We start from the raw sequence: 12,443 nt of genomic DNA, 5'->3' as shown, positions 1-12,443 counted from the left end.
TAGTATTAAAGCACTAATGTTTGATTAGAAACGGTGTTCAGAACTCTGTGATCAGAATTACACAAAAGTAGGAAATGGATAGATGACTCGTTTCAAGAATTAATTAATTAATTAATTTCCTACATTCATGCCCATGAACTTAATCTAAGCAGACAGATAGCTTACCTAAAGGAATGAAGTCTGAGCTTGATTTGAACAGAGCAGAGGGCAAGAGCTGGAACTACAGGAAATGGGCACAACAAGCAAGCATTATTTATGGAGTGGATCATAAAGTTTACTTTTCCAATCTGGGGACAGTGTGAATGCAAAGATAATTTTTTTTATTTCTGGTTTACTTAAAAAAAAAGGTCTTTGCTTTTTTGTTTAATTTCATTTGTATAGCAAGTAATGTTTTGTGTTAGAATTGGAAAAATATAAGTGGCTGGAAAAAATCAGCCATTCACTAGCCATTAAAAGTTCATTTCACTCACTCTCAATAAATACAGATGAAAAGAAATTAAAATTACAGCGAATAACAAACCTGAAAACAACATCATAAGATGCTTGTATATTTATATGCATTATAGTTTATAGCACAATCTAATATGAGATTTAACAACATGAGCTTGGAGTATTTTACTGCAAAGGACTCCTGACCTCTTTTGTCTCATCAGGATCTGTGTGGTCCACAGTAAGAGACAGGTCATTCTGTAGATACTTCAGTGCATTCAGGGGCTCTGTCTGAGCTTTCTCCTCAAACCTGCAAATCATTTCATGTAGTTTCATGACTTATAAATGTAAATTACTTCTTTATGAGAGAAACTTATAAATATGGAGAATTCATTTAGATATGAAACGCAGTAACTATATGTGCCACCAGAGGGCAGTAAAAGAGAAAAAATCAAATGCACCAATGGAAAACTACTACAGTAATTTTATCACTAGCTGCAGTGATGCATGATACTGCAATTGCAAAACATTACAGCTGAGTCCAAGTAGTTTACACTCAGACTAGACCAGGGATGTCCAAACTCTTTCGTTCGGGGGCCAAATGGAGAATATTGCATTGCTGTAGTAATTAAAAAGCAGGCTAGAAGCTACTAGATTGCCACTACGTATATATAATCTTTATATTGTGCGCTTAATATTATGCAAGTTTTATCATAATTTGTGCTCTATGGAATGCATGTGTAGGCGCTACATGTAAATAAAGGATAGGGTATTTTACCCACAAAGAACACTTGCTGTATAATGAAACAGTGATGAACAGTTATACAAAATATTATACTCACTTATTCACATTTTTATATTTATATGACGTTCATTCAGTGGCACTGCAAAGCAAATATAGAGCTGCTATATATGTTGGGTGTGACCCATCACAATAATCAGAATCAGATTACATTTGACATTTATGAAGTGATATCCAACTTTACAGCTATCCAATTATAGCTTCTGTTCTGTTGTTACTTGCGTTACAAACACGATTGTCATGTGATCAAATTTATGGCGCATCATTTTATTTTGAAGACATGCATGTGCAAGCTGAGTGCGCACAACGGGCACAGATGTGAAAGGGTTTTAAGCGCTCTCTCCTACAGTGTGTTCTCACTCAAATGGCAAGGGAAGCCCAAGAATAATTTTTCTTGTTTCAACAAAATATTACAACGAACGAAAGTTAAAGTATACTTCCCAGTACTACAGAGGATATTCTGGAAGAGTATGCTCAGTTCACGTGTCTCTGTGCATGCTCAATCAACTCTGTACAGCTGCTCTCACAACAGCAGCTCTACTCAGTTGTATAATCAAAGGTATCGTGACATTGTAACCAGAACAAGTATATGAGTAAAGTATCTCCTGATGCCAATTATTTGATAAATACATCATTCTTACGGTGTGGCGCTTCATAATTGGAAATAAGGGGTATTCCAAACTCCTGTTGAACTCTGCCAGTGGATGAAGCTTATGGCAACAGGCAGCCCAGAACGCACTAGTGGAGACAATGCGCTGTGAATAGTGGCTGTCTGTAATAGCGACATCCAGTGTCCAGAATATGAATTTCATATCATTCTTCATAGCGGGCCTAATTCTGTTCTATTTCTAAAATCTCTCGCAGGCCGCATCAAAGCAGTCGAAGTGCCGCAGATGGCCCGTGGGCTGGACTTTGGACAACCCTGGACTAGACAGACCACAGCCGCATCAAAGAAAGTTTATGTATTCCACATTAACCCAAACATTTTAACATTAGACAGACATCAAAACAGTTTTCCTAATGATGTTTAGGGAAAGAAGCTATCTGGTAGTTTTCTTTGGCTTCAAACATAGACAGACCAGACTTTTCAAATCAGTAAACATTGTCATCAACCACTCTGTCCACTATGGCAGAAAAATGAACACCACCTATCGATAAGCAGTTGTAGCTCAATTTTAAACTCAAGAAGATTTTAACAGGCAAAACAATATGAAAGTATATTAATGTGTTCGTACCTGTATTTGCGAATGAGGTATTTGCAGTGTCGAAGCAGGTATTCTTTAGAAGGGCGGCACAGCTTTAGAGACCAGAAATCGTCCAGCCGCATTTTAGGGGAGCTGGACTTCCCAGGGTTTCCACCGAACAGGTAATGCACCTGTGTACACCATATCATCATATCAAACCTCTGCTAATTAATTTGGTTTTCAGTACAGTCATGAAGGAAATGAGAGTTTTAAGTTGAAGCTGTCGAAGTGCTTTAGGTAAGAATTTATTTTGAGATGGCTCAACATTTTGACTAATAAATGTTAACATTTGAAAAAAATAGAATAATAATTCTGTGGAATAACGTACAACGATGAATTATGCACAATAAGACCAGAAATGTGCATAAATTACATTTAGATTTTGTGCTGATCTTTTGTGTCTTGGCCAAGGGAACAATGGTAGTAGTTTATAAACTGCTAATTTTGGGTTTGAACCTACAAACTTTGGGTTCCAGGCCAGATCTTGAACCACTAAATATACTACCTCAACGTTCATAAGTTGTGCAACATGCATAAAAGTATGATGTTATTAACATTTATCAATTTCTATGCATTTTTGTCCAAATTTGGTTTTAAAAGGGAAAATGGTCAAATATAGTGAGTAGGGATGGTCATTTTGTCTACTCGAGTATTCAGAGTAATTACATGTTGTTCCAGTGACTCGCCTATCCATTATAATAGGGTGTGGAGATAAAGTCAGATAAAAAAAAAAAGGCAATCAAATTATAATGCATCATATTTAAATTATATGAAGACTCGCTGACCAACTCATTGAAAGAATCTTCTTTCAGGTTATCATAATTATCTTAATAAGCACATATCACTGTTTTCATTGTGACCGGCTGAACCATGTATTCACAAACCATGGTTGGCTTGAATGCATAAGACATAACTATTGCATTTTTAAAATGCAGTATTAAGTGGAAAATAGTTTTGAAGACCCTGCAGTCTGTTCCATTCAGCTGCGCTCCATCTAGCAGTTTGAAAGGAAGAACTCGCCTGGTGTGTGTGCGCTTCTCAGAGTGATGTCTCTGTCCAGGACAGAAAATCATGGTACGTTGTATTGGAGCTGGTTGCTGTGGTGATTCATGCTGCACTCAATTCAACTCAGAGAGTAGGAATTTGCTAATTCCTACTGGAAGAAGTGCAATGGAACGCCACTTTATGTAGGACTTTCAACTTGTAAACTCATACGGAAATCTTAAGATGCAGGTGTGTGATGTCACACAAACATGTTGGCACCCAGGGAGATTTACAGAGTTAATGACAAACATTCACTTTTATTAAATATCCTCTATTAATGGATCAACATTCCTACGTTACATGATAATAAAATTTGTTTAAAAATGTTGTAAATTATACTTTTTAGATTATCGTAAAACTGTAGAACAATTCGTTTGTTTGCGGAGACATCTTTGTTGGCAATCAAGGTATCACTAAAATCACAATGCAATCAATCTCAAAATTAAAAATAAAGCCCCTCTTTGACACGTTTTCACCAAATTTAGAATCAAGTTAAAAGTCGCGTCATGCCTGATCATTATCGATAAACGTTTTCATGATCTATCATTGCTTTCACTTCCGAGTACTTGTGCCCATCCCTGAAAGTGTATTGATCTTTAATACCTTGTGCAATTCATCATAGACTAGCTGGTGTGCAAAACGAGGGCAAGGCTCTTCTTCCTGCAGGGCCTTAGTGGAGTTCTCTTTCACAGCCTGGTCATTCTTATAAACACACGACCTGCAGACAAACACACAGTTACTTTTTCATAGTATATAATGAATACCAACCTAGCATAGTGCACATACCACCCAAACTACGCCAAACAAAAGAGTCTGATCTTTCAGAAACATTTTTTTTTCCCTGTCTAAGTGTACAGCACATTTAATACACACACATAAGCAGCTACACCCACATGCAAGTAGAGAACATTCTGTTCCTGTTTGATGGTCACCAACTCCCTTTCTGAAGGTCAAACGGGCCTTTGAAATACTTGTTTTGTTCTGACTTTATTCAATGTATGTGAATATGTGTGAGTGGAAAACAGCATTTACGTATAAGGGTCCTTGTATGATGTACATTTGCGGCCATCATATACTCTTAAATGGATTGAATAGTGAACAAACCCCACAAACATGCCTCGTTCAGCAAGGAGCGAACAGATTTTCTCATCATAAATTGAGAGATTTTCTTTCCCCAGCAGGGTAGGGCAATCTAAAACCTCAGGAATTAAGCGCTTGAAGGCATGTTGTGGATTACTGATGCAGACTGTCCTCTGGGCCACAGTGCATAAAGGCAACTCTAACGTACTTATTAGTATTCAGTGTGCAATGCCATACAGATAAAGCGTGTGTGCGAGAAGTCCACGCACCAGTTGTTGCGTGCAATGTCGTAGATCCAGAAGGAGTTGCGTACGTTCTCCTCACGTTTGTCTTTATCTTTGCTGAGTCCTGACAGGACATGAATCTCATTCAGCTCCGGGTCAATGGTGGCACGCTGCGTGAAACCAGTCATTGGCACTGTAACACACAGACACACAGTTAACCTTAAAAGAAAACATATCATGAGAAATCTAATTTTGATATTAGATTTTGGTTTCGATTGACAATAATTATGAGGGCTGACAACCAATGAATCAATAGGGGTGTAAATCGGCAGTTTCATCACCATGTTGTAACCAGCTGCGTTACCTGTACAGCTGGATTTGTGCTTTCTACCCCTCGCTGAGTGCCACTCACACAAACATGAAGGTGGTACTACAAGCTTGAATTACTCATTTTGTAGAAACATTCCTCATTATGGAATTTACATATGGTCAGGGTGCATGACTATAAGAGTTAATTTTGTAACGATGATATCTGCAATAAAAATTGTGCAATCCAGTCATAAACACAGAATTAAATATAAAATGCAGAATGTCAAAGAATTAGACATTTGGGATCAAATTGATGTATGCTAAAAATAAAAAAATAAATAGTAATGCCATGGCGTGATGATTAAACCACAAAAGTCTGTGATTTAATGAAATAAATATACAGTCTGCATGTGCTGCGCTCTTCAAAATTAATGTGTGAAGCTGGCCGCTCATACACTGACACTGCATTGGTCCCTTTCAAGGCCAATTAGTCTCTGATCATTAGCATCACGTGTCTCTGTGTGTGGCAGATTAAAGAGCTCTCAGAGTATTCATTTGATTTAAGTTCTAAAAATTCATTTGACAGTTTTTTGATGACATAAAAACAAACAAACACGGAATTCAGGAATAATAAAATGGAAAACACGTATTTGGGGAAAAATGTAAGCAGAATTTCAAAAGTATTTAATATGCCCTAAATGTGTTATTTTATAGGTAATTAATCACACTGAACTAATGCAATAAATCAACGGTCTTACTATTCATACGGATAAAAGCATGCATAAGACACAGTGCTATTGCGATTTGAACTGCAATAACAAAAAACTAGTAAGTGATTTATTTTAGTAACAAAATGTGATAATGTTTTACCCATGTTCTTAGACATAGGCCACTCTTTGAGGGTTCACATTTGAGTCCTCTTAAAAAGAACAAATCTTTTTTACTTCAGCCACAAACAAACAAATAAAACAGTGAAACAAAGAGGGGGAAAAACACTTAATATTTCACACTGTACCCGTCCACTGTGTTTATGTTTTTGTCCACATCATTATTTTTTTATATTTTTGTAATAAAATCTTAACTTAGCATTGTGACATTGGAATGCAATCCAGTTAAACCAAAGAGTTCTAAACCACCAAGCATTTATTTGCATAACTATAAAACCTCCAGAATTAAGGATTGGATCACAGATTAAGTGTTCCGTGTTCTGGCAGTTGTGCTACAGGACCTAGTAATGCCAAAGTTGTGTTAGATTCCCAGACTGATAAAATACCTTGAATTCTCTAGAAGTCCATTTGGATAAAAGCAACTACCAAATGCATACATGTAAATTTAGACATCTTTCCTTTATGATACAGAGAACATAAATTGCTCCAGTTCTGGTTCCCACCAGTAAGAGTCCCAATGGAGAAGCATAATACACACACTTTTTATAATTTAGTAAAAGCAATTTTAAATATTAAGGTCTGGATGTGAGCATTCTGTTTAAGCTCACGGTTTCCTTTCTGGTAAATTTTGTTCAGTTCAGTCTTATTTTTGTCTCTTCAAGCTCTTGTTCTCTTTCTGTCATCCCAGTCCTTAGCGCACACACACTCTTACGCGACAACAGAGAACACAGAGGTCTTTTTATACTCTCTCATTGCGTCATGACACCCATTGAGATTTTACACAATCTGTTTATGGGGACAGGAAGTGTGTCACTGGCCTGTGTCTGCACAATCTCTCTCATGCTTCAATGCACTCACAAACTTTTAAACCTTTTCACTCCCTCTGTTCTTCGCTATCAAATAGCTGTTCGATATTGGATCATTATATGAATTTGGTACTAGAGCTTTGAGTTGTTGCAGTTTTTAAATTTTTTTACATTTAAAATGTTAGTTTTTTTGTTTTCACTTTATACTCTTAATTATAGTTTATTTTTAGTATTCTATGGCTTGCATGAATGCATTAACTGGTATAATTTTAAAATGTTTAACATGGGGCTTTATGTGGGTGTGAAATGAAGACCTATATACTTGCCGCATTCTTCTCCATTACCATCAGAGGATGTTTTACAAAGGCTGCTTTGTCTTAATGCAAGATTTCTTGAGGTTGCATTTGTTTACATGCATAGCTAGAGTGAGCAATTGAGTGAGTGTTAAGCCTGCTATACACTGTAGGAGTTTTACAGTCCTTTAATATCGTTGCTTGTCAGACTGTACGATATGAATGCATTAAGATTGCCAAGGCACACTGTGCGATACACATTGTAGCCGACTGTGGTCCCAACTGTCCTGATCAGTGAATGTGAGCATTGCGGAATAGAAGTGAAACAGCAAGATTTGCCCAGAGGAGCATTTTTCCCCCTAAAAGGCAGGGCATAAGCATTGCCCCAATGCCACTACATCGCGAGCAAAACAAATAGAAAGATGGATTTTATCTGCCTAATAAGAAGACATCCTGATCATAAATACAGAAAATTACAGCTGTAGAGAATTAACGTGAGTGGGGGAGGCAGCCTACAGTAATAATCAGCTACCACAAGTTAAGATTTCTTGTGGAAATAAAAATACTTGACAAAAGTTCTACACTCCCATAGGGAAAACAAAAAAGATAGGTTATAGTACATCTTCTCTTTTAGATTAGTAACCTATAGACCACGCAACATTTCTAAAATTCATGTATCCTGGGCTACTAATATATCACGCTTGGAAACACAACAGATTTCTATAACTGTATCAAATTGTATCTGCTGATTTGGATTGAAACTTCCCATAAATACTTACCAAGTTCCTTTTTTTTTTTCTTTTTTTTTTATGAAATTGGAGTGGTGTGAATATTAACTAAAGAAGTTTACAGACACTTTAAGTAAATGTATTAAAAGTAGTAATTAAAACAAAGTTGTAGAGAAAAACGTTAAGAAAATACAATAATTTTTTTTTTATTTTTCATTTTGTAACATTCAGGGAAATATTAAACTTTTCTCCAAGTATTTTCTGCTTATTTATTTATTAAAACTTTTTATATAAAATGAAAAGAAGAAAAAAAAAAACATTAAAAAGAGCTTGAGTACTGTAACGTGATAACTGGGCATAAATGTTGCTATGGTGCAGACGCGGATCAGGTTTTTTTCCTAGGAGCAAACTCAGCTGGGTTTCTCTGAAAACAGTGAATTGGGGTGTGAGAGAGGAGTGGACCATGGACAAATGTGATGCTACATTTCTGGCAAAGCAAAAGTCATCACAAAGTCTATTAAATCAACCATCGGTGAGAATGTCACACTAAAATGTAAGATTTCAGATTTTGCCATACGACGACAGAAATCCTTTAGGAGTCCCAAAATGTGTCTCAGATGGCAGAATCATGGCAAAAATCGTACAATGTGCACCAGGGTTTTAGGTGAGCAAATCACCACAAGTGTGTGGGTGTGGAGTATTTTCTAATTCAATAAAAGTGTTCAGAGATCTTAACCAAATTGGTATTGTTTTCTGTCGATTTCATGCCAACAGAGGCCAGAAACTGTGTAGAGGACTTGTGCTAGCATCTGTAAAATATCTTACATTAAGTTTAATAGTCACAAGGATTAATACTGTTAACACTTGGGGTTAGAAACAACCTAGCAATGCCTTAGCAACCAGCTAAAAAACACTTAGAACACATTAACAACAGCATATCAACACCCTGGCAAAATCCTACATCACCATATGGCATGGCGAGTTTTGCACAGGAAGAAAATGTAAAGAAGTGGTGGTGGCGTAGTGGGCTAAAGCACTAAACTGGTAAGCAGAAGGTTGTCGGTTCGATCCCCACAGCCACCACCATTGTGTCCTTGAGCAAGGCACATAACTCCAGGTTGCTCCGTGGAGATTGTCCCTGTAATAAGGGCTCTGTAATTCGCTTTGGATAAAAGCATCTGCCAAATGCATAAATGTAAAGAGTTTTTTTAATCATTACAGTAGATTAATACTACTCTACTCTAAGTACTAATGCTGCAAATTGCTAGTACACCTGCAAAGGCTTTTAAAATGTGTTTTATGCAGAGTCTCCACATGAGAACATCATAAATTTGCTGCTATTTTTTTTAACCATCATTATGACAATTTTCATGAGCAACATTGATCACCACTACAAACTTATACATCTGTAAACACCAGTGATGGGAAGACAAATTATGTCAAACTGACAGAGCTGTTTGAATGGTAGGCTGCGGTAGATCACATGCTCGCCAAAGCTGTGTGCAACAAGCCACAGCAGTGACGTAACCCCCACCTGATTCCACTATTTCTGACTATGATGTCACCTTCATGCCCAACATACCTCTGCTGTCCTTTTAAGGAGTGTTTTCTCAGGGCATGGCTTTGAAAATGTCAGTCACATGATGACCATCAAAAAAATATCACCATTATGTAATAAAGTAGTAAAAACTATTTTTGCTTCTTTAAATACAAAAATAAATTCAGAAATACCAGATTGGTGACTTCCACATAGTTTATAAAATTATATTTACACATTTACAGCTTGCTGATTTCATCATACCCATGCCGGAGTCCTTCTTGGTGCCATCAGAGATGATCTCCACATGGTTGCCATCAACATCGTAACTGAAGAAATCATTCAAGTATGTTTTGGACCTCTGACCTCCAAAAACATACAGGCAGCGATTTCTCTGCATGAGCCGGAGAGAAGAAAAATAATCCAATCAAATTTACAGTCAACTGTCGTCTAACTAAGGCAATGTTATTGAAATGATCTGAAAAAATAAAAAGCGGTACCAATATCTCTCTTCTAATTAACCTCTTTCTTATTAGGAAATACAGTTGCATTAAAAAACCTAATTGAAAACAATTTGACTATTTAAACATGGAATATCAAAGTTTCAGGAAATAAACAAGAACAGGTATGATTAAAAATTTTGTTTGACCTCTATTTCTAGGCCGCTAGTAAGAAAGGACAAATTTCCTTGATTCCATTGAGCACATAAGATGCTCTTTGGAACATTCTCAAATCATGCAGAGCATGGATCATCAGGGTTTGCACAAACTTGTGGGGTCCATGCCACATGATTTGTAATTATATATATATATATATATATATATATATATTTTTTTTTATTTAATGAAATTAGTAAAACTTTCACCATTTTAACATAGTACCAGACTTTTGGCCCCATGGTATGTTATGCACATTCACACTCAAAACGACAAGAATGAATATACAGCATTAAACTTTTTTTGAGTAGGGTCTAAATTTGGCTGTTTGTTACATAAAATAAACATTATGTGCTAGAAAAGACTCTTGAGTCACTTTTTGTTTGATGAATGACAACCACTACTAATGTAAACAAACATTTCTGCACACATCGGAAGATCACGTATAAGAGCTGTAAACTTTATCATGGTACTTTGGTGACGAGTTGGAAATTATATATATATATATATATATATATATATATATATATATATATATATATATATATATATATATATAAATATTCAGATAATTAAAATGCTTTACATTCCTGTGGCAAAAGAGTTAATCATTAATAAGAATACAAAAAGCTGCTTTAGAATACAATGTATTGTTTACTACCATATTATTGAACTTAAGCCAATCATTGGCATACAGTTCACAGCAATCCGTTTCAAAAGTGAATTTGTCAATCTGTTGGAGATTTATTATGAGGGCTAATTTAAGGGCCCGTCAATTTACACCTACGTCAGACGTCTCGGGTGTGTTGAGTCATAAACATAAAATGTTTAGGTCACTGTGTCAAGTTAAATATAGTTTAATACTCAATCTTTAAACACATCTTGAGATCCCTTAGATTGCATTTGCGCTCAGTGTTTTGAACGCAAGAACGTAACGCATGTTTGTGCTGTAGTGTTTTCTTCACTGTATAAACTGCGCGTTACTCATACAGCTGAAATGTAACTTTCCCTCTGGAGTAAACAGGTCGTACTACAAGCTTGCATTTCTCAGGAATCTTCCTTATTATGGTCCGTGGCCAATAAGCGATTAATTGTGTTAATTTTTTTAACGCGTTATTTTTTGTAAAATTAAATCACACTGAATTAACGTGTTAAATTTACAGCCCTAATAATATATATATATATATATATATATATAAAATTAACTTATTTTGTGATTTAAAAGACATGTATGATTAACTGTTTGAGCCAATATAAATTACAGGCACTTAACCAGTGCAGCCTGTGTCGGTGCAAAAGACGATTTGAATCTGGTAGCTTGCAGGATAACTGGATGTTGCAGAAACACATATGTGTGACACTACTTTGTTGGGCCCAGTTATTTTGAAATGGTAAACACAAATAAATTGGCACATGAGATGTGCAAAATATCTGAGCTGCAAATGGAACCATGTTCTTTTTGGGTCATTACTATGGGGACAGACCATGTGGAAGAGCATGCAGTGTCCAATTCGTGACTGGATGTCCTCCGGCCCGGCATTACACGAGTCCTCTCTGAGCAGACTCCAGCTGCCAACTTGACAGCGATATGCGTAGAGCCCACTGAACTGAGGTTCTGACGTCCTGCTGTCATCCACACTGCCGTTACAAGTCAGAATCCGTCCGCCAAAAGTGTATATCATGTGCTTCTCGGAGTCCATGCACATCTGAAAGAGAGGGAAAGACAGAAAAACTTTTACCCAGCCTGATACTGAACTCTGAACGGATTTTTCACCCAAAAATGAAAATTCTGACATGTGTAGAACACAAAAGGAGAGATTAGGCAGAATGCTCAAGTCACCAATTGAACGGTGACAGAGGCTAACATACTGCCAAACATCATCTTTAGTGTTCTACAGAAAAAATTATGTACAAAGGCCCTGATATACTTCTGGTGAAGTTCTTCTTTCTTCATTCAGGTGTAAATAGAAGTTCTAAACAGCCGAGCAAGGGTATATTGATTGCAAACATTGATTGCTCCACACCACTGTGGAGGCGTTTAGAAGTATATTTAAATATGAAGACGCTCAGTAAAACCTTCAACAATGTGACATAAAACATTTATATCAATGACTTTATGCCTCATTCTATGAATAGAATTCACATGAGGTCATTAAAAGTTGTTTTAACCACTCAATGATATAAAGTAGTAAACCTGCAGTAGAACATTTTTAATTTGTCTAATGAATTCATGACACTAACGTGCTACCACAAGAGTATTTGAGCACATTTGACTCCTTTTGCAGACTAATTAAACAAAAAACACATTACATGTTCTTGGAAAATGTCTCCAAGCGAACGATCGTACTGCCTCAAAGGTAGGTGGAGCTCTAGGTCACATCTACTGATGATGTGGACCAGTGGC

General features: G+C 36.4%; 1 protein-coding gene across 2 annotated transcripts in view; it reads right to left on the bottom strand.

Annotated features, from left to right (window-relative positions):
• Positions 1–12,443, bottom strand: part of mkln1 (muskelin 1, intracellular mediator containing kelch motifs) — a 31,198-nt gene that overhangs the window by 2,622 nt on the left and 16,133 nt on the right. For both annotated transcript variants that reach the window (XM_052118862.1, XM_052118861.1), the window contains exons 11-17: positions 11,524–11,745; positions 9,648–9,777; positions 4,869–5,016; positions 4,123–4,237; positions 2,467–2,606; positions 637–739; positions 166–220 (exon numbers count right to left, since the gene is read on the bottom strand). In XM_052118862.1, the coding sequence (XP_051974822.1) occupies positions 166–220; positions 637–739; positions 2,467–2,606; positions 4,123–4,237; positions 4,869–5,016; positions 9,648–9,777; positions 11,524–11,745 (913 nt within the window). The remainder of the gene's footprint in view (positions 1–165; positions 221–636; positions 740–2,466; positions 2,607–4,122; positions 4,238–4,868; positions 5,017–9,647; positions 9,778–11,523; positions 11,746–12,443) is intronic.

Source organism: Xyrauchen texanus, chromosome 45, assembly GCF_025860055.1.
Source record: "Xyrauchen texanus isolate HMW12.3.18 chromosome 45, RBS_HiC_50CHRs, whole genome shotgun sequence".
Classification (NCBI taxonomy): domain Eukaryota; kingdom Metazoa; phylum Chordata; class Actinopteri; order Cypriniformes; family Catostomidae; genus Xyrauchen; species Xyrauchen texanus.
Note: the sequence above shows the minus strand (reverse complement) of the source record. Positions and strands in the feature narration are given on the sequence as shown.